Source organism: Oncorhynchus mykiss, chromosome 2 (genome assembly GCF_013265735.2).
Source record: "Oncorhynchus mykiss isolate Arlee chromosome 2, USDA_OmykA_1.1, whole genome shotgun sequence".
Classification (NCBI taxonomy): Eukaryota; Metazoa; Chordata; class Actinopteri; order Salmoniformes; family Salmonidae; genus Oncorhynchus; species Oncorhynchus mykiss.
This window is the reverse complement of record NC_048566.1, coordinates 37,256,443-37,281,778: the sequence shown is the minus strand read 5'-3', so window position 1 is coordinate 37,281,778 and position 25,336 is coordinate 37,256,443. Positions and strand designations below refer to the sequence as shown.

The 25,336-nt window shown below is 43.2% G+C and overlaps 1 protein-coding gene and 1 long non-coding RNA gene across 2 annotated transcripts; one reads left to right on the top strand and one right to left on the bottom strand.

The window, feature by feature from the left end:
• Positions 1 to 3,753: 3,753 nt before the first annotated feature.
• Positions 3,754 to 7,457, bottom strand: LOC110488961 (POU domain, class 3, transcription factor 1-like). Its single transcript, XM_021561460.2, has one exon. It carries the CDS (start codon positions 7,123 to 7,125, stop codon positions 5,995 to 5,997), a length of 1,131 nt encoding a protein of 376 aa, XP_021417135.1. The 5' UTR covers positions 7,126 to 7,457; the 3' UTR covers positions 3,754 to 5,994.
• A 1,346-nt stretch (positions 7,458 to 8,803) lies between these two features.
• LOC110533765 lies at positions 8,804 to 17,603 on the top strand. Its single transcript, XR_002475036.2, has 3 exons — positions 8,804 to 9,156; positions 12,467 to 12,659; positions 13,522 to 17,603. It is a non-coding gene; the product is annotated as an uncharacterized LOC110533765 (long non-coding RNA).
• Positions 17,604 to 25,336: the final 7,733 nt, after the last annotated feature.

Sequence of the window (25,336 nt, the reverse complement as noted above, 5' to 3'; positions counted from 1 at the left end):
TTCATGATTTTTGTGGGGATTTTGAAAGTCATATTCCAGTACAAAAGTATGATCAGTATGGCATGATTTAGGTCCAAAAGTGGCACCATTTTAAGTTCCCCACCAGATAATGAGTGATGGTGGCGGGAGAGATCTCTAAGGACATAGGGAAGACTGTGAGACCAGTAATACATCATAACCATTATTCTGCAGTTAAACTATTTGTACAGGTCTGAAACTAATAACTCACAAATCCCAGGTGTATAGTGTGGATCCAATGTGGATATGTGATTTAAACAGGTCGTTTAGTTGGGTTTTGAGCATATACAGTGTCCCAAATGGCACCCCATTCCTTACATAGTGCACTACATTTCACCAGAGCTGGTCAAAAAGAGTGCACTATATAGGGAATAGGATGCCATTTGGGATGTACATACAATCTGCTGTTACAGAACCACTTCACGAGATGTTTAGGACCTATCAGTCACATGCTGATTATATATGTCATTAATTTTGTTGTGTTCCTTGTACACTATATATACAAAAGTATGTGGACACCCCTTAAATGAGTGGAATTGGATATTTCAGACACACCCATTTCTGCCAGGTGTGTACAATTGAGCACACTGCCATGCAATCTCCATAGACATACATTGGCAGTAGAATGGTCTTTCAACGTGGCGCCGTCATAGGATGGCACCTTTCCAGCAAGTCAGTTTGTTAAATTTCTGCCCATGCGAGAGCTGCCACAGTCAATTGTAAGTGCTGTTATTATGAAGTGGCCACACAAGCTCACAGAACGGGACCACAGAGTGGTGAAGTGCGTAGCAAGTAAAAATTGTCTATCCTCAGTTGCAACACTTACTACCAAGTTCCAAACTGCCTATGAAGGAACGTCAGCACAAGAACTGTTCGCCAGGAGCTTCATGAAATGGGTTTCCATGGCTGAGTAGCTGCACACAAGCCTAAGATCACCATGCGCAATGCCAAGCGTCTGCTAGAGTGGTGTAAAGCTCGCCACCATTGGACTCTGGAGCAGTGGAAACGCGTTCTCTGGAGTGGTGAATCACGCTTCACCGACGGATGAATCTGGGTTTGGCGGATGTCAGGAGAATGCTACCTGCCACAATGCATAGTTACAAATGTAAAGTTTGGTGGAGGGGGAATAATGGTCTGGGGCAATTTTTCATGGCTCGTGCTAAGCCCCTTAGTTCCAGTGAAGGGAAATCTTAATTCTACAGCATACAATGACATTCTAGATGATTCTGTGCTTCCAACTTTGTGTCAACAGTTTGGGGATGGCCCTTTCCTGTTTCATCATGACAATTCTCCCGGGCACAAAGCGAGGTCCATACAGAAATGGTTTGTCGAGATCGGTGAGGAAGAGCTTGAATAGCCTGCACAAAGCCCTGACCTCAAACCCATATCGAACACCTTTGGAATTAATTGGAATGCCGACTGCGAGCCAGGCCTAATAGCCCAACATCAGTGCCCTGACCTCACTAATGCTCTTGTGGCTGAATGGAAGCAAGTCTCTGCAGCAATGTTCCAACATGTAGTGGAAAGCCATAACTCCATATTAATGCCCATGAGTTTGGAATGAGATGTTCGACGAGCAGGTGCCATGACTTTTGGTCATGTAGTGCATATACCCTGCCAAATATAATGCAGATCACAGGAGGTTGGTGGCACCTTAATTGGGGAGGACTGGCTCGTGGTAATGGCTGGAGCAGAATCAGTGGAACGGTATTAAATACATCTATGTGTTTGATGCCATTCCATGAGCCATACTCCCCTCAGCAGCCTCCACTGATGCAGATTTAATATTGTGTATTATTCTTCCAATACATTTTAAACAAATTGCTCAGTGACTCGCCTGAGCTCTTACAGTTGTAGGAACAAATTTGTACCGTTTGGGGGCGCTTGAGACTCGCCGTTCTCTTCAAAATGCTTCAATATCATCAAGCCTAATTTGGGCTCATTTACAACAGTTTAAGCTGACACTTCTCAAGAACTATAGTAGCTTAAATCTATTCGTATGTAAAGCTACGTTATAGGGAATTTCGATTAGATTAGTTTTAATCAGGTAAATTCGCTTCAACCCAAGTTAATAGGCAATGTTTGATAGGCCTATGTGTACGTCAAAATGATCCGATTTTTATTAATCTCCAACATACTATTTATTATTGGATGATAGCGCTTTTATGACTTTAGAAGGAGCGCCTAAAGACCATTAGCTACATTTGGATGACTGAATTTCGTGGAAATGTCAATATGCGTCTTCTCTTTGCATTATAATATGGTATCAAAGAGTGGGATGGATACAAAAGGAAATTATACAGGCCCACCAACAGAGAGAGAGAGAATCTTATGTTCTCAGGTTTTCTATGTGAAGGCCAATGGAAATGGCCAACGTCTCTAAACATCGCTTCAAGAATTCCTATCCGACAAAAAGTTTGTCTTCACTCAAGTTGATATCGATTGGTAATTTATGGGCTACTCAAAACAATTGTTCATACTTTTGTTAGGCTTTCTTCAAACAACTCAGGTAAATTATCCTTCTCGGTTTTATTGAAGGCTTTAATAAAATGTAGCATTTGTAGCATTTGTTTATGAGATGCATGGTTAAAAATAGGCCTATCGCTGGGTAGGATTAGGCTAAAGTAAAACAGCCTTAATGTAAATGTAGAGTAAATCACAGAAGACGTAAATCGACATTTCTTATTGTGCTAATGTCAAACATGGACACTAGAGATGTACAGTATCTTGATTAAGTTCTAGAGCTATAACTGAACATAATAGTCTAAACATCATAACAATACTTCGCGCTAAATTCATATAGTTTGATGTTAAACGTTTCCTTGAACTTTTGGCTAACTCTAAAATATTGGATCAGTTTGACTGTTATTAAAGTCAATTCCCTTTGACTTCTTTGTAATTTGCGGCATTGAAACTGGTGAGATGCAATGAAATTGGCCAATGAGTTGCAATATTAGGCCTACATTTACTGAATCAGAACGGCTTGTCTTCTAACTTTTCCCCCGTAGCCCAATGTCCACCCACATCTGGTTTTCTTCCCAGAAAGCAAAGTTGCGTCATCTTTCTTTGTTTAATATGAATATCAAAACATAATACAAACTAATTGTGTCCTGATAATTACTGATAATTATTCTTACATGGCTATCGGTAGGCCTGCGTTAGCTGTAGCCTAGAGCACCACATAGCCTACAGTGCGTGTTTGTGTGATCCAAATGGTAGCTAGCCTATTACTTTGCATTTTGATCTAATTCGACATAGCCTATTACAGCCCATTTGATAACACCTGCGTGATGTTTAAAAATAAAAACATATTTGTATTATAGCCTACGCTTATTCTGAACACTTTGAGAGGGGTGTGTGGTCTTGGATAATAATATGAATATTCCAATGACCCATAATTTGGTCATTACTAGCATGATTATAGAAACTCAGAAATCCCTCGCAGGCACTTTATTTGTTCTCAAAGCAGAAGTTTAAGATACAAGACACTGTGTGTATTTATTTTAGGGCATTTCTTTTTACATGTACCTCAATACTGTAGGCTACTAGTTTTAAATACGATTACAATTGGTTGGTGCGCACCAAGGGCAAGTCTGATACATTGCTGCTTATGTAGCATACTATTATTTACCTGGCAGTGTATTGTTAATACCATATAACAGTATTAACTAATAATAATAATAATATTAATTGTAATTGGTACATCAGTCAATAAAAAAGACACTATTTTCGTAATAATATTGCACAATTTAATACTGCGATTACACAAAGATGTGAACAACGTCAGGGATGTTGTGGACTTGATGCGGATATGAATGCCTGAGGTAAACATACTGTTGTGTCTATTCCCTTTAAAACAGCACATGTACACAGCCTCTGATTTAAATGAATCCCAATTACATAACGGAATACTGGTTTAAACTGAACACATGTTGAGGTCAACACTTTCTGACGGCTTAAATCAGAGTGGTTAAGCACAACACACTATCTTAGTGCATTGGATTTTTGTTTACCACATACATTTGTATATATTTTTTTCTCATCTGGTGGTTTCACAATGGTTAGCAACAAAGGAAAACGGTTTGGTTTCTTAATGAAGACAAAATACCTTTTCTTGTGTATACGCTTTATGTAAGTAATAAAATATTACTATAACATAAATAGGAGAAATGTGACTTTGCAGCCTACATTTAGCAATCAACATACAACCAATGTAGTAAACAAAACATATTGAATTCCACTGCAACATAACCATTAACAGAGCCAAACAAAAAGCTCCAAACACATTTAGGAAATAAATATATATATAAATGGTCAGATTCATAAATGAAATCATATTAAAATATCTTCTTGGAATTAGTAAGTGTACAAAACTGCCCGAAAAACAAAACAAACAAAAAAATATCTCAGAACAAATACATGTTTACATATTCGACATATTTACACATTGGAAATAATCCTGGCAACATTTTATTTCAAATCTTTTTTTGAAGAAAGTTGTTTTTTCCCCGCTGTATCGAATAGCACTGTCTGCAGTACGCAATTGGGCTACTGTCCATCAGAATGTACCAGACCCTTGAGAAATGACACGCAACGCACGAGTAGGCTAATTAATCCGTTTTCCTTTCTTCTCCATATCAGAAAAATATCTAAAACCGGTCTCTTTATCACTTTTCAATAGAGAATTTTCAGAATTTCTCCGTATATAGTGGTTATAATACAATAATAGGAATGGTATAAATGAATGGGGCGTAGCATAAGCTACCTTTCAGATCAATATAGAAGGTACAGAATTCGAGTTCTACTTTTTATTGTGATATAAAGAATGAGAACAGCGTGACACTTCGACCTGGGGCACTGAAGTTACCTGAGAATATCACTTTCATTTCGTATTAGACCAATCTCTTTCCAAAGGTGGTTGGAATAGCTTGGCAGTTAGCAATGCAAGTTGCTGACGGCGCCCTGGAGTGATTTTAGGAACCTGTAAACATGAAAATAGTGAGTAAAGGCCTACCTCAAAACAAATTCTGAAAACAAAACTAATATGAAATTGCAATGATAATTTCAACGAAATAATAAGTGCTCCATACAAAAGGAAAATAATAATAAAAACAAATACACAAAAAACGACAAAACACGTGTTTCATAAAGTATTATTCCATATTGCCCTTTTTAGCGTCTGTTGCTATCTGCAAAGCATACATTTTTGAAGGCTGCCAGACGTGAGCTGTCCTGTTGCATTCGTCAATTTTGAAATGCATCTGACATTTAAGTGTGGGGATTTTTGTCATCAACGGGTGCCATAATTTCCATAATCTTTTCACAAACTCCTTTGGCCAGGTGACATTGTGTCAACAGTATGAGTAAGGGAGGCGTTTTTGATGAGTTACATTACACTAATACAATGAGAGAAACAATAAAACAGTATACAGAACAGAAGTGACACTGAAGTTCAAATCAAACATCACAATTAATATAACAAATATAAAGAATAGGCTAATAATTAGAAATAGTGGTTAATCGGTTTTAAGCCTGAAAGGCAAAATATTAATTGTGTGTGTGTGTCTCCTTTGTTGATCATTTTCAGGCAACCACCTCGCACTGTGGTGAGCGCCATCAGTTCAAGACACCACTTGGAACATTTAATCGTTCCCGTTTGAACAGCCACGAAACATCGAATTTACTTCATCTCCTCCATAGAATTTTGGTAAATATAGATATTTGTCTCATTTAAAATGTGAACGAAATCATTTCAGTAATAGTGTATGTTTTTCTTTTCAACCATTTTCCATTCTACCTATTTGTTGTTGTAACACAAGTTCCGGGTACTGGGACAAAACTCATCTGTCTATCCAACTTTGCCATGTCTCTGTTCTTTCTCACTCAGTAAAACAAAATGAAATACTGTAAACTCCATAGTCCTTTCCCTTTTTTTTATTGTTTCCCCCGAAATTGTAGGATTGTTCATGAAAACAGTCACTGCACAGGACTCTGTAATGTGTGGTGAAGAGGGGGGGTCTCCGCTTGAGAATATACGTCCTCCATATTCGGATGAGGGACCCCTATCGGCGTCATTCTTTTCTCTTTTTGTCTTCTGTTGCAAAACCAAACACGGACAACCTCTTTTTCCAATTGAAGAGAGCCGGCTAAACTGGTGATTTCATGGGCGGAGGGCTTGGGACATTTTAAGAAATGATTTTCCAGCGCCCCTTTCACCCCAACTTCAATCGAGGTCCTCTTCTTTCGTTTCCTGCCCTGCGCAGCAATCTTGTCCAAATTGGTGGGGCTGCCAGTGTTTGAGTCTGTCTCCTCCAGCCACTTGTTTAGCAGTGGCTTAAGTTTGCACATGTTCTTGAAGCTGAGCTGCAGTGCCTCGAACCTGCAGATAGTGGTCTGAGAAAAGACGTTTCCGTACAGGGTGCCCAAGGCCAAGCCCACGTCCGCCTGTGTAAAGCCCAGTTTGATCCTTCGCTGTTTGAACTGCTTGGCGAACTGCTCCAGGTCGTCGGAGCTGGGCGCATCCTCGTCTGAGTGGTCCTGGTGGTGGCTGAACGCCTGCTGGGGGGACTCCATCTGGTTGTCATGGCTACCTGTATCGTCGTGGAGCGGGTCCCGCATGCTGTGGTGCAGAGAGGCGGGCTGGGGACTTAGCATGGCGTTGAGGTTCGTGTATCCCGGCTGCGAGTAAACTAGCGACTGGTGCCCGTTGGAGGCAGGCGACAGCGGGGACAAGTGGTGCGCCGTTGTCGGCGCCCACGACCCATGGTGGCTACTCTGCGTCTGCTGGTGCACCAGGTGAGATCTATGGTGGAAGCCACTACTCAGGTCCTCTCGACTCGCCTGAACACTGGCTTTGTTGTGCTCCTGTTGCCCGATATGGGTACCGCTGGTCCAGTCGGTGTTGGAGGTGGGCAGCCACTGGTGGTGCGTCAGGCTCATCGGATGTCCCGTGTTGGTCGCCGCTAGCCCCTGCAAGTACTCGTGGTGCATCATTTTCTGCACCTCTCTGTAGGTCGTCCCCTGGTGCATCCTGTCCGAATCCGGATGCATGAGAGGGTTGGACGGTAAGGAGTTATTCCGCGGAATATACTGAGCTGTTGTAGCCATGGCTCCTACTTCGAAAACTGACGAGTACTTCGGAGGTCTGGACGCTTTAGAGCTAAAAACGCAACAACCTGCTCTGGGAGGTCTCGGAGAAGAGCTAAGACACGCCTCCTCTTCGCTTGTATTGGCTCCTTATGGATTCAAGCCCACAAGAGGCATAGCCTACGTTGCAGAGCGCCTTTTACGCACATAACGAATAGGTCTCTGTTTCACATATACTATATAGAAACATGTTAATTCTTTATATTACATTTATATTTTAGTCTATTGATAACTTTACGGTATCTGAATATGACCTAGGTTTCTGTTATCCTCTCCCGTGGGCTGCTTGTTTGCATGTCGCAGGCGCACAGAACTCGCAATTGGTCGCCCCTTTCTCATTTTTTCATCCATCCTCTCTCTCCAAGCCAGGGCGGAGAGGGTTGGAAAACAGTAGGGAATGATTGGGTTTCGTTGGGTTTGTTCGGGTTGTTTTGCAAATAACCACGTGGGGGAGTACGGGGATCTTTTTGATGGGGTGACAAAATCCCCCCTCCACCTTGATATCCTTTTAGTCAGTGATGACTAACTGGAGCGCTCCCTATTTAAGAAGATTAGTATTCTTATAGTGTGGTGTTCCAGAATTACAACCACCCACAAAAAGAGATGCATGTGAATAAGCACTGTGTGATGTAGATATTTCTATGAATATGGTGAGAATGTGTGACAAATCTCAATGCCTTTTTCCTTTAATAATAAAGGCTACCCTTTAATAATTTATCCTAGTTGTTTATGACATTTCCAGTGCTAACCACTTAGAAAAAAAGGTCATGTATAGAACCATAAAGGGTTATAATTGCTCGTTTCGTATATGACACCTCTAAAGGTTCTATGTATAACCCTTTTGTAGGGTGCTTTGATCAGAACACCAGGGGTTCTTCTCCACTTTGGGTTCCATATAGGGCTCAATATTAAACCAATTTCGGTTCTGTATAGAACCTTAAGGGTGCCATACATGAAGCAAGCATAGAACCCTTTTTGGTTCTATCTAGAACCTTGTCTTTCTAAGAGTGTATGATCTCCTCATCAACACACACACACACACACACACACACACACACACACACACACACACACACACACACACACACACACACACACACACACACACACACACACACACACACACACACACTCACACACACACACACACTTTTGAAATTGGATAGGGCTTTGGACAATTGTAGCATACATCTGCTAATTTTTGTATTATGCTAAATGAATACGGGCATGGATAATAATGTGTTTAAGGATTCAAATTGTGGTTATAAGTGTAACTCGTCGCTCTGATTAAGAGCGTCTGCTAAATGACAAACATGTCTAAACTGTATAAGAGTACTTACTATAAGAGTACCTTCTTAAAAAGTTATGGTTGTCAAATAAAATGATCTCCAAATATCACGTAAAATTTTACCACCCGTGAAAATGTGGACCTATATGCAAAGCTCATGAAAAGCCGAAGGTATTTTACAGCGTTTCTCTCGAAGCATTTTACTAAACAGCAACTTAGAGTGAAAATCCTGTGTTTCTCCCTCCTGGCTTCGTCCACACTCCTCTCCCGGTTGATCTGATTATTTTTCCCTTCACGTTTTGTCCCAATAGCAAATTACCAATTCTATGAATTGCAAAGCAGCCTCGGAGACGCTGAGGGGTAGAGAGGGGGGAGATGCGAAGATTGAAAGGGATCTTTGCAAACACAATCACGTTCTTAAATGGAAATGCGGGGCTTTAAACAAATCTTACATCTCTCCCGTTCCAGTCGCCTAAAACTCCGCAATCAGGCGCATGTTCCACTCCTTCTAAAACTGAAGCTTTTTGGAAGCTTTTTCAGGCATCACTCTTTATTTTAATTATTTACCCGAATGCATTTTATCTCACGCGCGTGTTTGTGTTGTCCTCGTCTCTCACATGACACTGCTGTCTGTTTGTAGGCTACAGTGGGACGCGCTGTAATATTTATTCATTTTGATCCCTGGACTAGAGCACGATTTAACGGTAAGTTTGCTCTCTTTTCTGCTACGTGTGTCCTTGCTTCACTCTGGTACGTCACGACACTGAGGAATATAGTGCGTGTGTGGATAAGATGTTCTTGGGGTCACAGGTGCTCGTCATCATCTCTTGAAAGGCGTGGTTTTGCCCGTCCAACCTTTATATATTTATTTTTGATTGACTAATGGGAGACAATTCCCGAGAGTTGGCCAGGTGTAATTTAGAAATCATTAAAAAGTTACAGAGGAACTTCTGGAATTTTTATTTCATAATGTACAAAATATTCTGTGAAATATTTTAGGATGAATTCAAATAGAAAGATGCAATATTAGTTGTTATCGAAGTGTCTGTTTTCATTAATAACATAATAATAGCAGTGTTATAGGCTACTGCTTAGTGAATGATTAAATGTCAAATATAGACATTATCCTTATTTGCTACCTTGAATTTGATAATATACCAAATAACAGGTAGGCAATATAAACAAATCGAATAGGCTTGTAAACACAACCTCTTCAAACTATTCAATATGCAAATAATCTACATATCAAAACGAGTTGTATGTTGCTTTCAAAAATTCAGTAACCTAATACAACATTTCCACTTGAGTAAAATAGTTTAGATTCATCTGAATATCACTTGATCTGCCAAAGGCCTTTGCATGTTCATTTTTAAGATGTTAAGTCAGTGCCGAACATTTTGTAAGGACTTCTAAGATCCCTGAACCCTTGGAGACCACTCTGTCGAGTTGTGACTGTTGGCGGAGAGTCAGTTCCATGCCTCAGTTAATGAAGATGCGTTACCATTCAGTCATTCTCGTCTCCAAGTCTATAAAAAGTATTTTCTGCCGGGGAAGCGGTGCTGCCCGGGCAGCCACAGACATACAGACCAACTCTTGTGCTTTGCCAGGCAGCTCGAGGAGCTGTGGAAAAAAAAGATCCAGATGCTCGCCCCTCTCTTTGTAAAGAATATGGCCTTGTGTGGAACTAGGTGAATTTTTGCTAAGATGCACGAGGTTGCTATGGAAAGAGCGTTGAAAGGGATGACACGCATCTTACTAATGATGAATGATACGCGGTACAGGAAAAGGCAAAAAAAAAAGAGGTCACGATATGATGAATTCATAAAAAAGACAGTGGAACACACAATTATGTGGTTTCAGTAGCTGACTAGTGAGTATAAAGCATGGTGATGCGAGTTGAGAAATCCCGGGTGACCCTGTCCCAAAATAATAGTCTCAATTTTCAACAGTCTGCCTTGAGTCACATTGAACCCTTTCTAAACATCCTTCCCGACCCCTTTTTTTTTGCACCGCTCTTTTTTAATAGTCTGGTCACGTCCAAGTGCACGAGCCTATGCAGACATTTTAGTATTCATTGTGGTTAGCTAACTCTATGGTGAAGAAATGGACTTATGCTGTAGCCTATTTGGGCTATGAACATTTGGAAAAATAAGAGAGCCAATCTATCTGCATACATTAGGATGAAAGTGCATGTGTATCCCTTATAGTATGGCTTGCGCTCCCTGCCAGTCACGTGTTAAAGCCTCACGTGGGACCTCCTCGACTTGAATACAATTATAACCTGGAAGCGCCTCAACCAACAGCCACCCGGTCCACTCTTAATTTAGCCTAACCATGTTCCTAGAAGGCAATTCCGAAAGATTCAACAACAAAAACATCAGTATTCAAATACCTGAAATTCATAGGCCTACCCCCAATACAACCATCTAACAGTATTTATAATATCATATCCTATTTGTACAATTATAGTATTCATAGTATTCAATATTCAAGTAACAAAAAAAAAAATTACTTGTGTAAAACGTTATTGACGCAAATTTGAAATTCAAACGAGGACATTGAGGCCTAATTCTGTTTTTAAATCAATTAAATAAAGTTGCAGGGATTGTCTTTTTAGTAGGCTAATGCAACTCTTCAGGATAACAGTCACATATCAATGTGAATGCACTTTCAACAACTGTCACCCAGTGCCTAGAATTACAGGCCTAGCCCACTGTAAGTTTGGATCTATTTCTAATGGTCAAAGTGTATATATGTGTATTTCCTCTATGCTTGCCTGTCCATGAGCTAAAAAAAAGAACAAATGTTAAACAAAAGTTTTTTATATTCCTCCAAACAATTAAGCTGGTGCTTTCTGAAAGCCATTTCACTAAAATACCTTTCTCAAACTCAGATGGAGGATGATGATTTTAATAAGTTCCTAAAATTAGGCACATTGTATGCTAGACATCTCCCTGCATAGTCCCAGAAAGGAAACTTTGATGTTAAACACACCTTTATTCCACTTCTAGAGGGTCATTCAATCGACCGTTACACCTGCCACCTCTAAATTTGGATTTAAAAAATCAGAAAATACCTAATTATTCACAAACTTCCACAATTCAGATAATTGTACTTTCCCCCACTTTCAGTCTTTCTTTGACAGACATGCGTAATAGGCACTAACTACACGATCGCAATAGCCCATTTGCCTAGTGCGTAAAGGACCAACGTCCTATGCTTTTCAGGTAACTTTTTTCCCTTTCCTTTTTGGCTAATGAACTCGGCGCTTCTGCCAGCATCCCCCTGAGAATGCGAGGAGAACGTTTCTCTTGTGGTAAAAGGTGCGAGATTTCTCCCTATTTCTTATACTAATTAGACGGGGGTCTGAACACGATACGGGATGAATATTCATGAAAAGACACCGGCGCGCAATTAGTCGTGGAGAGAGTTCCTAACTTCAATCCCCGATCAGCACCGCGCGCAACAGAATGGGGTACCGCTCCCACTACACGGGGTGCGTCTGTGGTGCCCAGCCCACCCCTCTTTGAACAGTCTATTGGTGTCCGTTCCTTTCCTGTCGTTCATGTTTTAAAGCTGCCAGCACCAACATGTCCCGCTTGCCCACTTAATGCCACTTCCCAAAAGGGAATGACAAATAAAACACCACAACAACAACCTGGCGCCAGTATTAGAGTATTTACATTTTTAATAAAGCTATTTTGAGAAATTGTATTTTGTATACTTTTGGTGGTCAAAGTTTAGAATATAATTTCTCACTTGATGCCTAAAATGAAATCAATGTTTAATCTCATACTGCAACATTAGTAAAAGGTAACAGTAAAATCATCACTTTACAATTATCAGATGGTCAGAGATAACCAGACATCCTTTCTTTGCACAAGTGTCCATATGTCTTCGATTACACTCAATGAATTATAGGAACAAGAGAACACACGCCAACACGAATCGATAACACAATTAAAGCCAATATACAATTCACGATATCGGGACCACTTTTCACTTTACTTTCAGAGTTCCAAACCTTCCATCTAACTCCGTGACAGGCTTTAAAGCATCAGGCTTGGCATCCATCCCCTAATCCCCTTCTCAGCTCCTGTCTACCTCTCTGCTGGGGTGTTGGTGCCTGGGCTTCAACCATCAGACCTAACCTGTGTGGCTTCCTGTCCGTCCACAGAGGGACACAATCCTCTACTTTGAATTCAAGGTGATCCTTATCCCCCCCCACCCACCCACCCCTCCTGGACGTGTGTGCCTATGCCTCTTGGTTTGCCTCTCGCTTCCATAAAGACGTGTTTATGTATGTATGTATGTGCGGAGGGGAACATAGGGAGGTTTTAGAAGGTTGGTCGAGATAAGCAGTGGAATTTGTGGCTGTGTGAATATGGATGGGGTCCCTGCTCTCTTAGAGACTGACTGATAGAGAGGTAAACAGCTTGTGGGCTGGAGGGGTGAGATGCATGCACCTGAATACATTTTGGCAGCATCACCATCTCTTCTTCTTCTCTGCTCTCTCACTGTCTCCCTCTCTCTTTTCTCTGCTCTCTCTCCACCTGCGAAGGTCTATCGAATTATAGTCCTTTCGTGAAATATGGTTGTGTTGTGCTTTGGATTGGAAAGGGGGTTCCATTGTTATCAATATGCTGAGTACAGTAGTGTTTTGTTATTCTTTCAACTAGTTTTGCTCAACTTTATGTGCTGATGTTGCTTAATCATGCGTTGTGGTGCTAAATGAAAGGCCTAGTTGGTCACTTATTTTGTTTCAGCTCAGATCAGCATCATTATACACCATTCTTAATTTCCTACCTTCACCATCACCATCATCATCATCATCATCATCATCATCATCATCATCGTCGGCATCGTGGTCATCATCGTCTTCTTCTTGTTACTTCCTTATTCATCTCTTTTCTTCCTTTCCTTTCCTTTCCTTCCCTCCCCTCCCTTTCTCCCCTTTCCTCCTCTATCTCTCGTCCCCTTTGTTGAAATGATCAGGAGAATTGATAGTATGATCATCACAGAGCCGGTGTTGACTTTCTCTTCTCTCCTCTCCTCTTCTCACCTGACAGGAGCCTGAAGACAACACAGCCTCATGCAGGCTCAGCAACACGCAGGTTACCACCCCAACAGGACACACCATGCCACCCGGCAGGCTGAGTTGTCACGCACTACACGTGTGTGTGTGTAAGCCACAGGAGGTTGGTGGCACCTTAATTGGGGAGGACGGGCTCGTGGTAAGAGCTGGAGTGGAATCATGGTTTCCATGTGTTTGATGCCACCCCCCCCCCACCAAATGTCCATCCGTCCTGCTTCTCCCCCCCAGCCCACCCATCCTTCCTCTCTACCTATCCACCCTTTCATCCTCTGTCTCTTTTCTTCATACTGGACCGGAATGTGAACGAGTAAAGTTGGCCTCGCAGAGAGAGAGTGCGTCCACTATAACTGATGTCAAATAATAGATAGATTCACTTCTGCAGGTTGAAAGTTGTACTCTATGACAAATGACATCAATTAAAGGGATAGTTTTCTGTGTTGTTTACTCCAATCAACCTGGAAAACTATCCCTTTAAATATTTACATACTGTAGATTTTTTACAAGAGGACACATATGGATTATCTTGAGTACACAACGTAAAATACATGTGTCTATATTAGGAGGATTGTGTCTCTGTTGAAATTGAGAGGACGTCTGTTTTGGGTACCACAAAACATGAATTTGAAAAACCTGTCAGTTTAGAAGAGGTTAGCAACAGGTGAGGAAAACGTTTCGAAAAAACCAAAGCTGTAAAAGTTATGTGACTCACTGAGATATGACCGAACTGTTTTCCGTTTTACTATTGCATCGTTTTTTTTTGTCGGTAACATCAATTGATACTATTCACTAAGGAAGAAAACAAGTTGAATATTATGATAGTGTACACAGCTACTTCGATATCAGGCAGGGATACTTGATATTGCGTACATGAGTGAGACCATAGAATTAGAATGACCTGCCGTTATTTTTATTTTGGCTTATTAGTTATTCTCTTTCTATAATCCTGTAATCAGATTGGTCCTCGTGTACCATTATAGAGGGATATTATGTAAGATGGATGTCTTTGCACTATATTCCTTTGAGTGCCATGTCAGTAAATGTTCAGTAGTGGATTTAAAATGTTAAGACAAGACAGATAGGCATACTATCTTGATCACATTTTGTTTTTACTTTACCTTTACTCTACCTTTAAACCCATTAAGAAAGTTAAGGCAGACTTCTTACAATACGTAATTCCTAGCAGCTGAGAGAGAGAGAGACAGAGAGACAGACAGAGAGAGAGAGAGACAGAGAGAGAGAGAGATAGACCTTATTTGATCCAGCAGGCTTTTCACTGGGGCATAGACTGATCAGTCCTGTCCCTCTGGTTACTCTCCTAGTTCTGGCACAATAACAGACAGCTCCAGCCTTACACACACACACACACACACACACACACACACACACACACACACACACACACACACACACACACACACACACACACACACACACACACACACACACACACACACACACACACACACACACACACACACACACACACACACACACACACACACACATTACTGCACACTCACCAGATAACTTAGCTGCAGTCAGAGACCCACTGGAAAGTTATTAATGAGCTGTTTAATTTTAATTAGATAGTAATTCATGTTAATGCTTGCTTAATGGAGCCAAATAATTCCCCTCGGTCACTTGGGGTCTTTATGCTTCGTTTACCGGCCCCCGCAGTTATTCTCCCTTTTGCTTTTATATTAGATTTCAAGTCATTCTAGAGAATGGGATTATACAATGAATATGGGAAACATATGGATCAATCGAAGCGTGTGTGTGTGTGAGCACATTCATTTGTGTAAGTGTGTGTGTGCCTACTTGCGTGTTGGTGTGTGTGTGTGTGCATATTCATTTGTGTGTATGTGTGTGCATCCATTTGCGTGTGGGAGCTAGTAGGTGGCTCTCATTTCTAAATGCACCACCCACTACAGTAAATGAATTAAGTCCAGAAAAACAAAAGGTCAAGCTGAGTATTGAGCGCACACTGGGGTCGAAACCTCTCAGGTGGAAGTGCAGCCTGCAGTACATCTCCATACACTGACAAAATAGTACCGGGGTCGCGACCTGAGCATGAGGGTATGTTAAAATGTGCAAACCTCGAGTCGTGTGCTCTGGCTGTTGTAGATGGTGTGTTTTCAACACACCTAGAGGGTTAAAACAATGTTAATATAGGAATGAGGGTAGGAGTGACCAAACAGTTATGCCCTTACCAAACAAGGGGTCATGGCTAAGGCACTGACCAGCCAGCCTGTCTCTCTGCTGTCTGGCCTGTGTGCGTGCCGGGTCTGCGCCGGGACCGCATCAAGGCACTAAGCCACCCGGCTGAATTGAGTTAGTGGCTACAGGCGGCTTTTAATTGTTGATTGACCAGTCTGAGTGCTGCCTGTGCCGGGGTCACTTAAGATGGCACAGGGGGAGGTCCCTAGGCCCCAGCTGCAATTTCAGCCCCACACGACCCAGAGAGAGGGAGGAGGGTGAAACAAGATGGAGGGACTGACGGAGGGAAGAAGGAAGGAGGAGAGGAGAGTTTAGAGAGAGGGTTAGAGAGGTTATGGACTGTTTCTTTACTTGTTTGTTTGATCAAGAAATTGTTTAATTAAGGGGTTATTACACATATATAATAAACATGGGCTGATGGGTCCCACATAGAAGCACATCAGTTATTGAGGCTCAGGTCCAAGCTCAAGTATGTTGAGCCCAACCCGTACAACAAATCCATATTCTTTGATCCGTTTGACAATTACAAATTTGACTTTGTATTCGTTCCATTTTTCCCAGCTCACTCTACCTCTCCTTCATTCTCTCCCTCTTATCCTCCCTCTCCTCTCCTCCCTTCCTTTAATTTCGGCACAGGGGTACCAAAGCCCACTCTTGCTGTTTAAGCGGGGGTGCGTTCCCTCGCCCCTTTCGCCCCTCTCCCTCACAGCAGGTGCGCGTCCTTCCCTAACATTTGTTATCTCTAATCCTGCAGGTTCCGAGCACAAAAAGAGCGTAGTAAAGTCTCTCACCACCCTAATCCCTCCATCCCTCAACTCCTTTTTTGATGGCGTTTTTTTGGGGGGGCGGGGGGCGGGGGGGTCACTCTGATTACCACACAGTTTTATCTATCTGGGAGCCCCTTGGAAATTCAGAATCGTGGGGGCTTCGTCTGTTTAGCTCCCCGGTCCCGACTTTCCCTTTTTGCCCCCTCTACCCGTATCATTTACAGTCATTTTCTGGCAATTAAAAGGGAGCGCTGCTGCGGGTTTTTGGCCCGCAGTGCTATGCTACATCACTGATGAATAATTCTTCAGCCTGCAAACTGGAAAGCTAGCCTTTCTTTCATGTGGGGCTTTGTTGATTTACCATTAAAACTTGCTCTGTGGTGGGCTTTGCCGTGGAGGGCTGCTCTGTGGTTTGGTTTGTGATGGAGGGGGAGACACTAAACATGAAGTGCACACATGCTTCGTGTCAGTTTTCTAAAGTCTAAATTTGGTAGCGTGTTGACTCATTTTATATTTCTGTGCATCTTGAAGGTTTGAATGAATATATACTGGTCATTCTTTTATCAGACACATTGTGCTCAGACTTTATAGTATTAATTCATTTGAAAACACCTTCATTCGTTCATTGATTCATATAGCTATTACTGCTCTATTATCGTGGTTACTTATGGGTGATTTGACATCACACACAGGGCCAGATCTATCCCATAGTCACACGCACACAAACACGCATGTATGGACACACACACTGCCCCCCCCCCCCCCCCCCCCCCCCCCCCCCACACACACACACACAGCTTCCCCTTGTCTCCATTGTCTTTATACCCATCATCTCTTACAGGCTGATATACGTAGATCCATACACAGAGATACACACACAAACAAACATAAAACAAACACACAAATCTCACCCTCACACCATCATACCACGGACACACATGGACACACACTGAAGACATAATGGTGATAATGGTGGCCGAAGGCATTCTCAGCAGGGTCTCTCTCTCTCTCTCTCTCTGAGTAGTGCACCGATCAGCTGATGACACACACACACACACACACACACACGCACACACACACACACACACACACACACACACACACACACACACACACACACACACACACACACACACACACACACACACACACACACACACACACACACACACACACACAGCCAGGGGACATTACAGACTGACACTTCAAAATAAGTGTTTATTGTGTGTGTGTGTGTGTGTGTATGTGTGTGTGTGTGTGTGTGTCAATGTGTGCTGCTAAACACTCACAGAAAATGCATCCAAAGGCTCTTCACTATGCAGTTTGAATTATATAGCCTAATGCTGCTTCATTGAATTCCATTAATGAACTACTCATTTGAATTGACAATGTGTTACAGTAATATCATGTATTGTAATGCATTATTTAAATCTGTGTAATGACTATGCAAAGCATCCAAATAAAGAAATATTTAAATATAATCTATTTTAACCCGTCACACTATAATCACACTATAATTTTTAATTAGTTACATTTCTTGTATTTATCAAAATGTTCAAAGGGATGTTAAAACCAAAGATGGCATTTTATATAGTATCCTCTCTCTCTCTCTCTCTCTCTCTCTCTCTCTCTCTCTCTCTCTCTCTCTCTCTCTCTCTCTCTCTCTCTCTCAAACTCACGCGCACGCACACACATTGTACAATACAGTCTGGTGGTGGGTTTTATCCAGCTGCCTAAGAGCAGGAGGAACAGGAGGGAGAAGGGAAGGGGGGTGGGGCGGTTAGGGGGTGTTCGAAGGTAAATCCTTAATCCGAGAATCCTAACGGTGCGCCCATCTCAGAGACCCGAGGGTGCCCGTGTTTGAGTGACAGCTCTCCTTTCAGTATCGCTGTGGGATGGGGGAGGGATTAAAGCTGTCTCCCCCTGAAGGGCCATTGTGGCTCAGCGTCTCCCAGCTGCTTCTGCACCCCTCCACAGATTTCTCTCTCTGGGACGACTGGGAGACAGGGAAAGGAGGAGTGAGTGTGTGTGTGTCGGGGTTGGAGGGTGGTGGAGGTGGGGGGTACGGGCAGAACTGACCCCCTTCTTTATTTAATGTTTTTTTTTCTACAATATTTGTTGTGTGGGTGTGTGTGTGTGTGTGTGCTTTTCTTTGTGCATGTGTGCGTGTGTGTCATTTCATGTGTGTCTGGACACTTTGGATAATATTTTATTGCATAGCAACATCACACAGAGAGAGAGAAATAACCTCAACACTCAAAAAGTCATTTCTGCTGTCCCATCATCTGTTGGTCTTATAAGGACAATTTTATGTAATCTAAGGTGAAACATAATGCTGTGCGGATTACCATATAGACTTGCAGTTTTACATTGCACCTGGAAAGAAATGCCAGGGGTGCGAGGCCTGTGAGGAGACTTACATGTTTTGCATACTTTTCAGGGAAGAAACATTACAAGATTTCATCAGATTTGTGATCATGGCTGTTGTATGGGGTGAACATCACACATGTTCTCGCACAGTACACACACGCACACACGCACACACACACACACACACACACACACACACACACACACACACACACACACACACACACACACACACACACACACACACACACACACACACACACACACACACACACTGTCGTCCCCTCCCCCAACTCTGCTCTCTACTCCCCCCTACCTCACGTGTACGTGATGTTTATACAAGATACAGATGCTTATACAAGATACAGTTTGATCAACAAGCTATGGGATTGGTGACACAGCAATAAAAACCCAGGTGTGCTCTCCAGTGAGATGGCTCCAGCCCCACACGCTCCCAGGTAAGGCCTAGGAGGCCCACAGGCTCCCGGTCACGTTCCTCTGCTCTCTCTCATCCTCCAAACTCTCTAACCTCCTCAGCTTTTGATGAATAGTACTCGTTTGACTGGTTTGAGTTCTTCTTCAAACAGAGCAAAGTCTTATACTAACGGAGCTTCACCGCTTTGAACTGGATTCATGTTCCCACAGCTGCTTTCTGTCACATTTGCCCAGATCCCACAATTCACCATCCCACCAATTCACCCTTTTGATGATTCATCAGCATTTTGATCATATTCATTTTGTGATATTGAACCAAAAAACATGACTTAAGGTGTACAGGAAATGTTCTTTGTCGTTTTTAAGTCAAATAATAAAGAAAACAAAGAAGAAAAAAATGATTGGTCTCCAATATTGCCTAAATGTGCCCAGTCAGTTAGCAGGTTTGAGCAAGGCACAGAATCGCTAATCTTCGTCACATAATGAGGAGTTATTTGAGATGGTAGGTGATTTGGAGATCAGTGATTCCCATACTTTCTGACTGCAATTTAGGGCTTGATTCAATCAGATCTGCTTTAGCCGACATCCACATAGTGGTTGTTTTGTCGGAGGTGGAACTGCGTTAGAGCTGCCAAATCCACAAGCGGCTCCCGGCATTACACCTAAAGCGGACATTGCGAGTGGCTGCACGGAGTCACATGAAGAGAAATCCCATGCAGCCTTGTTAACATGTTCGGACACTGGACTGTGAGATGTAATCTATACCTCGATCAGGCGGAGAGAAATCCTCACTATTTTGTTTAATTATGTTACATTTCAGCATCATTATTTTTTATATAGCCTACACTTTCTTGTTCTGAACTTCTAACACCAGTGGGACGGGTGTGACTTCGTGACAATGATTACAAGAGCAGCTGCTTACCGATTTGACAACTTCAACGCAGTTACACCTCCGACACTGCCGAAACATCAGCTATGCGGGTGTCGGCTATCAGCGCGTTAATGCTTGATCTGATTGAATCTAGGCTTAAGTCAGCCTCAAACACTCACAGCGTGTGGTGTGTGTGGCCTTTGTGACCCCTGTGTTTGCGCATCGAGTTTCTCTTGCCTCCAAGCAGGGTGGTGGTTGCAGGTTGCTGGGAGGAGCAGGGAGAGTGGCATGACAGCCTGGGCTGGCATAGCTGGGCTGGCATAGCTGCAGTGTGGCAAGAAGCAGAATCTCTGCCATGATAGCAGGATGCCAGAGGCCTCATAGTGTCCTGTTGAGACCCTCCAAGGCAATTATAAAGCAGCAGTCATCTGCTACCTAGAAATATAATCTTTAGAATGGTCATGTCCGCCATATTGAAAGGCCTTGATTGTTCTAGTCATTCTAATTGTGTGGTCTTCTAGCCCTGCACAGCCAGGGAATGCAGAAGCCTCGTGGAAATTTTGACTTAAACAATGTTTATCATCCAGATCAGAGTTTATATTGGTGCAAAACCATGTTTGGCGGTGCAGATCAACAGATATTACATTCAAGCATATACAGTACACAAATGTATATGTTCACAGAGGCACACAAACACAATACACACGTAGGACTAGACGTATTGCCTTTGTAATCCTTCAACATGAGAGTAAGTCCTTGGGAGAAGAGCCATGGACTATAATGTGTGTGTGTGAGGGGTGCACTGTTGCCCCCCTCCTCTCCCTCCCTGTCCCCATCACCCAAATGGAGAGGAGTGGAGGAGTGGAAAGCTCTCTCTCTCTCTTCTTCTCTCTGTCTGATGAAAGAAGCTCTGTGATCGCTTCGACAACAAAGAGCCAGGCCGTCCATGTTTGGAGGAGCTTCCCCTTTCTTCTCTCCTTCCTCCTCCTCCGTCTCCTCTTCTTAACCCCCTCTGATCTATCTCCCTCTCTCTCCCTCTCTTCTCCCGCCTCCTCCTCTCCCCACTCTCCTCCATCTCTATCTCTCCCTGCCTGATGCCACTCACTGGCAGCGCGGCAGCTCCCATTCTTCGTGAGGGCCCTGCGATACAATCAGGGGACGGAATTAAAAATCAGAAAGTGTCCTTGTCGGGAGGCACCCGGGATGGCACACTTTGATGTCTCCACGGAAATTTGAAATTCATATGTTGTCACACTTCATTTTATTCCTCTCCTCCCGCTAGTTCTTTCTCTCGCCGCGTTCATTCCACTGCCGTCATGTACTATTCAGTCTGAACCGGGAGGAGGAAGGCATTGTAAAAGTGTTTCGAAGTTCGAACCACTTCTCTTTCTTTTATATTTCATGTTTTTACATGATGAGATGGGAGGGGAGACATAATGAATCATTTAATTTCCTTTTGATTGGAGGTAGATTGGGGGTCCTGGGGGTGGGGGGGGGGGGGGGGGGGGGGGGGGGTGGGTTAGGCAGGAGATGACAGGGGAGGAGGATGGGGTTGTAAGAGACTTTGATGGCACTTCAGAACCCTGCGCCAGGTCTAAGCGTTCTGAAAGTGAAAGTGACTGCCACACACACGCACACATGCAGAAAGCAGTGAATCGGAAGGTGGGCAGGGAACTGGGCGCACACGCTCAAAGCCATGCGCACACACACACACACACACACATCCTACTATAAACACCAGCCTGCATTGCATGAGAAAACAAATAAATTGTCACTCCGCACAAACAGGGTCTACTAATTCAAAATGGCTGACGTTAAAAGGGAACAGGGAACACATCAAGAAGTGCTAACATTAATCCGCGATGTGAACGCTTGTGTCTGAACAACACAACGCTCATTTTAGCTGATCTGAAGGAATTCCCTTCCTTCTTTCGAGAAGTGAGGGAGCATAATTAGGCTTGAATCAAGGCAATTAATAATCAGCTTGTGTGTCTGAGCTGAGGAGACCAAAGAGCTGATGGGTTTAAATGTGCTGTCTAGTGTTTCTGCCTGGAACTCGAGGAAAATCAAGGGGCATAACATTAAGCCTTGATGGCCTCCAAAGACAGTAACAAATGGGCATGGGGATGGGGTGTAGTGGGGTGGGGATTTGTGACTGGGTTGGGGGGATGGAGGGGTAGAGGGACTTGGTGGGCGTTGGTCCCCCTTGTCCTGAGTACCCCTGCTCCATCATTAATCTCTCCCGGTGAGCTCCTCTCTCCCCCTCTTTCTCTTTCTCCCTCTCAGGCCCAATGCCTAAGGTGATGCCAACACACCTCTCCTCACTCTACCCTACCCTACCCCCACCCCACCCAACCCAAAACACCCTCCCCCTTCCATCCCCATTATTACCCCCAGCAAATCACTCCTCCTTGCCTCTCTCTCCCCCTCTTCCTCTCTCTCTTCCTCTCTCTCTCTCTTTGTGATGAATGGGTTTTAATAAAACTTGACAGAGCGATGAAATTAAAAGTGCATCCCATGGCCTTCTATAGCTCCAGCCCTCTCATTGACATATTTAAAACAGTATTTCAGTGCACAGCCACTGTCTTACATCATCGGGCATCAGTAATATTATTGTAATCCACCTCCTCCTCATCATCATTGACGGGCCTTGTTGTTATGGTTGCTGTCGAAACCAACATTACAATTAGCATTTGCATGCAGCAACAACACAGCTCTACAGCGCCTACATCACCATCGTCCTTGTGCCGATGCCGATCCCAATAAAATCAGCTCCCGTCGACCCTATTAGCGGATATTACGCCCATCTCCCCTGTTACCTCATTACGCGTTAGAGGATCATGAAAAAAAGGGGGTCGTACTGGAAAATAAACAAGCTGCCTGTATGCGCGTCTTTGCCGAGGGAAAGCACCCATAAGGAGTAACCGACAGAGAGTACTTACCCACGCCTCCCGACCTCTCGCTCTGCGTTAGAAAGCGTTGTTTTGGTGGATTATGGGGGCCCCCCCCCCCCCCCCCCCTTCCTAATTTCGAATCCCTCCTGATTCCTGCGGGATGTATGGGGGGGGGGGGGGGGGCTTCCCCAAACTCTTCTTGGGTAGTGGAGGGGGATGAGAATGAAGAGAGTATGGTATATTTATTAACAAAGGAGATATGATACAATTGGCGGGACATGGCACTATTGGCAGGGGAAAAGGTAAAAGTTGACAGCAGGCCGGTGAGTTGTCATATTCACCTGAAAAGCCTCAGGGAACGTTCTCAAACCAGCCCAGTGGTGCCTTGATGTACCGTACGCTTCCTGAAAGCTTAACATGTGATTATTTGACGTAAAACGAAGACTCATTCTTGTTTCAAATTCGTTACTGTAAAGCTGAAGGGTTCAAATGAACACGTTCAATAAAAGTAGGTGTGGAGAGTCACAAGCTACAACAGCGTTTCTTAATCCTGTTCCTGGGGATCAAAGAGGTACACATTGTTGTTTTTACACCAGAACAACACACCGGATTCAACTAGTCAACTCATAATCAAACCTTTGTTTTGTGGAATCAGGTGTGTCGTTCTAGGGCAACATCTAAAAAGGTTACTCCTTTGGGTCCCCAGGACCAGAATTAAGAAAATCTTGCCTACAACATACTGATCGATATTCAGACCACACTACAATAATATCATGTCGTATCTCTACCGTATAAATATTTGCCATGCACAACACCTAAGTACCAGAGCTGTGGATAATTTCTGATTTTCAAAACATGTTGTTGCAGGCTTGGTACTGTAAATTTGGTGGAGGGAATGGGATGACTAGTTGTGAGCTGATCCCTATAATCTGGTAGGAATACATGATGGGATCCCCAGGCAGGATGCAGGGACACCTAGGGTTTTAAGGAAATGGAATTAGGAAGAAGATGTTAAACTTCGCTGTGGGCAGTCAAACATGAACCCCAAACCTAGCTGACTACATTTTACTTCCCTAAGCCAAAAACAGTGTAACCTAACCAGAAAGTGTCTCCACACTGAATGGGGAATCCTAACTTCCACTTAAGTCAAATGTTCACATAGCCATGCATTGATGCCAATGGGAGACTAAGTGAAAAATCAACTTATATGGAAGTTAGGATTTGCTCCTAACGTCGTATTGCATGAAACAAAGGAGATGGAACCTGACGAGTGAGACTATAGAGGGTTGCATCTGTTAGGTCGTGTTCTCCTAACAGATGCATCGACTTGTGCTGGTTGGCGAGGGTGAGTAAGGCAGAAGGAGAAAGAGCGAGAGAGAGAGGGTGAGATAGAGGAGTGAGAGAGAGGGAGGGTTGTTGAGGGAGTTAGTTAGAAGTCGTCGAGCCCATTGACGGAGTAACCTTGGGTGGCTTCCAGCGCCTGCCCAGTGAGTGAGCGACGGGGGCTTGGCGAGGGGCCAAGCAGAGCCTTTTGTGCTGGCTGACGCCACATTCCAATCAGCCATGGATATGTAGGGCTGCGTCCCAAATGGCACCCTATTCCCTATGTAGTACACTCGTTTTGGTCAAAAGTAGTGCACTATATAGGGTGTAGGGTGCCATCGGATTTCAAGCTTATACTCTGCGCTGTAATTGAAAGGTTGCCTTGTGAGCCATCTGCAGGAGAAGGGTGAAGCCCCTCTACCCCCTCCTCTATGTTCCACTACAGCCGGCGTGGTCAAACACCCAGGAGGAAGCCAGACCCGCTTATGCTGATGATACATTAGACCACCCTAAGGAACAACAGTCACTGATACAGAAGCCATATAACGGTTGACTCAACTAAACGCAGCTATTTTAGTATAAATATAATCATTTGGGATGGATTCTGCGAAACTGGCGATTGCAATGTTTATGAGATTTTGGTTTCAAAATGACTGCAAAGACGTCTCACTGAAAACTAGAGGATGTGAGGGGAGTGAGTCAGTCATCAAGTGCTTTTACAGTATCCCCCAAAAAATGATGTTTATGTGCGACTGTGTAAATAGTAAAGTACTGGTGTGATTGATTGATATATCAAAACCATCTTCCTAACACTTTATTTCTAATTTGCACCAGGATGTTTAGATGGAAACTGGTTCATGTAAGGCCAATAATTAATTCACGTGATTTAGACTAGTCTTTCTGATATTATGC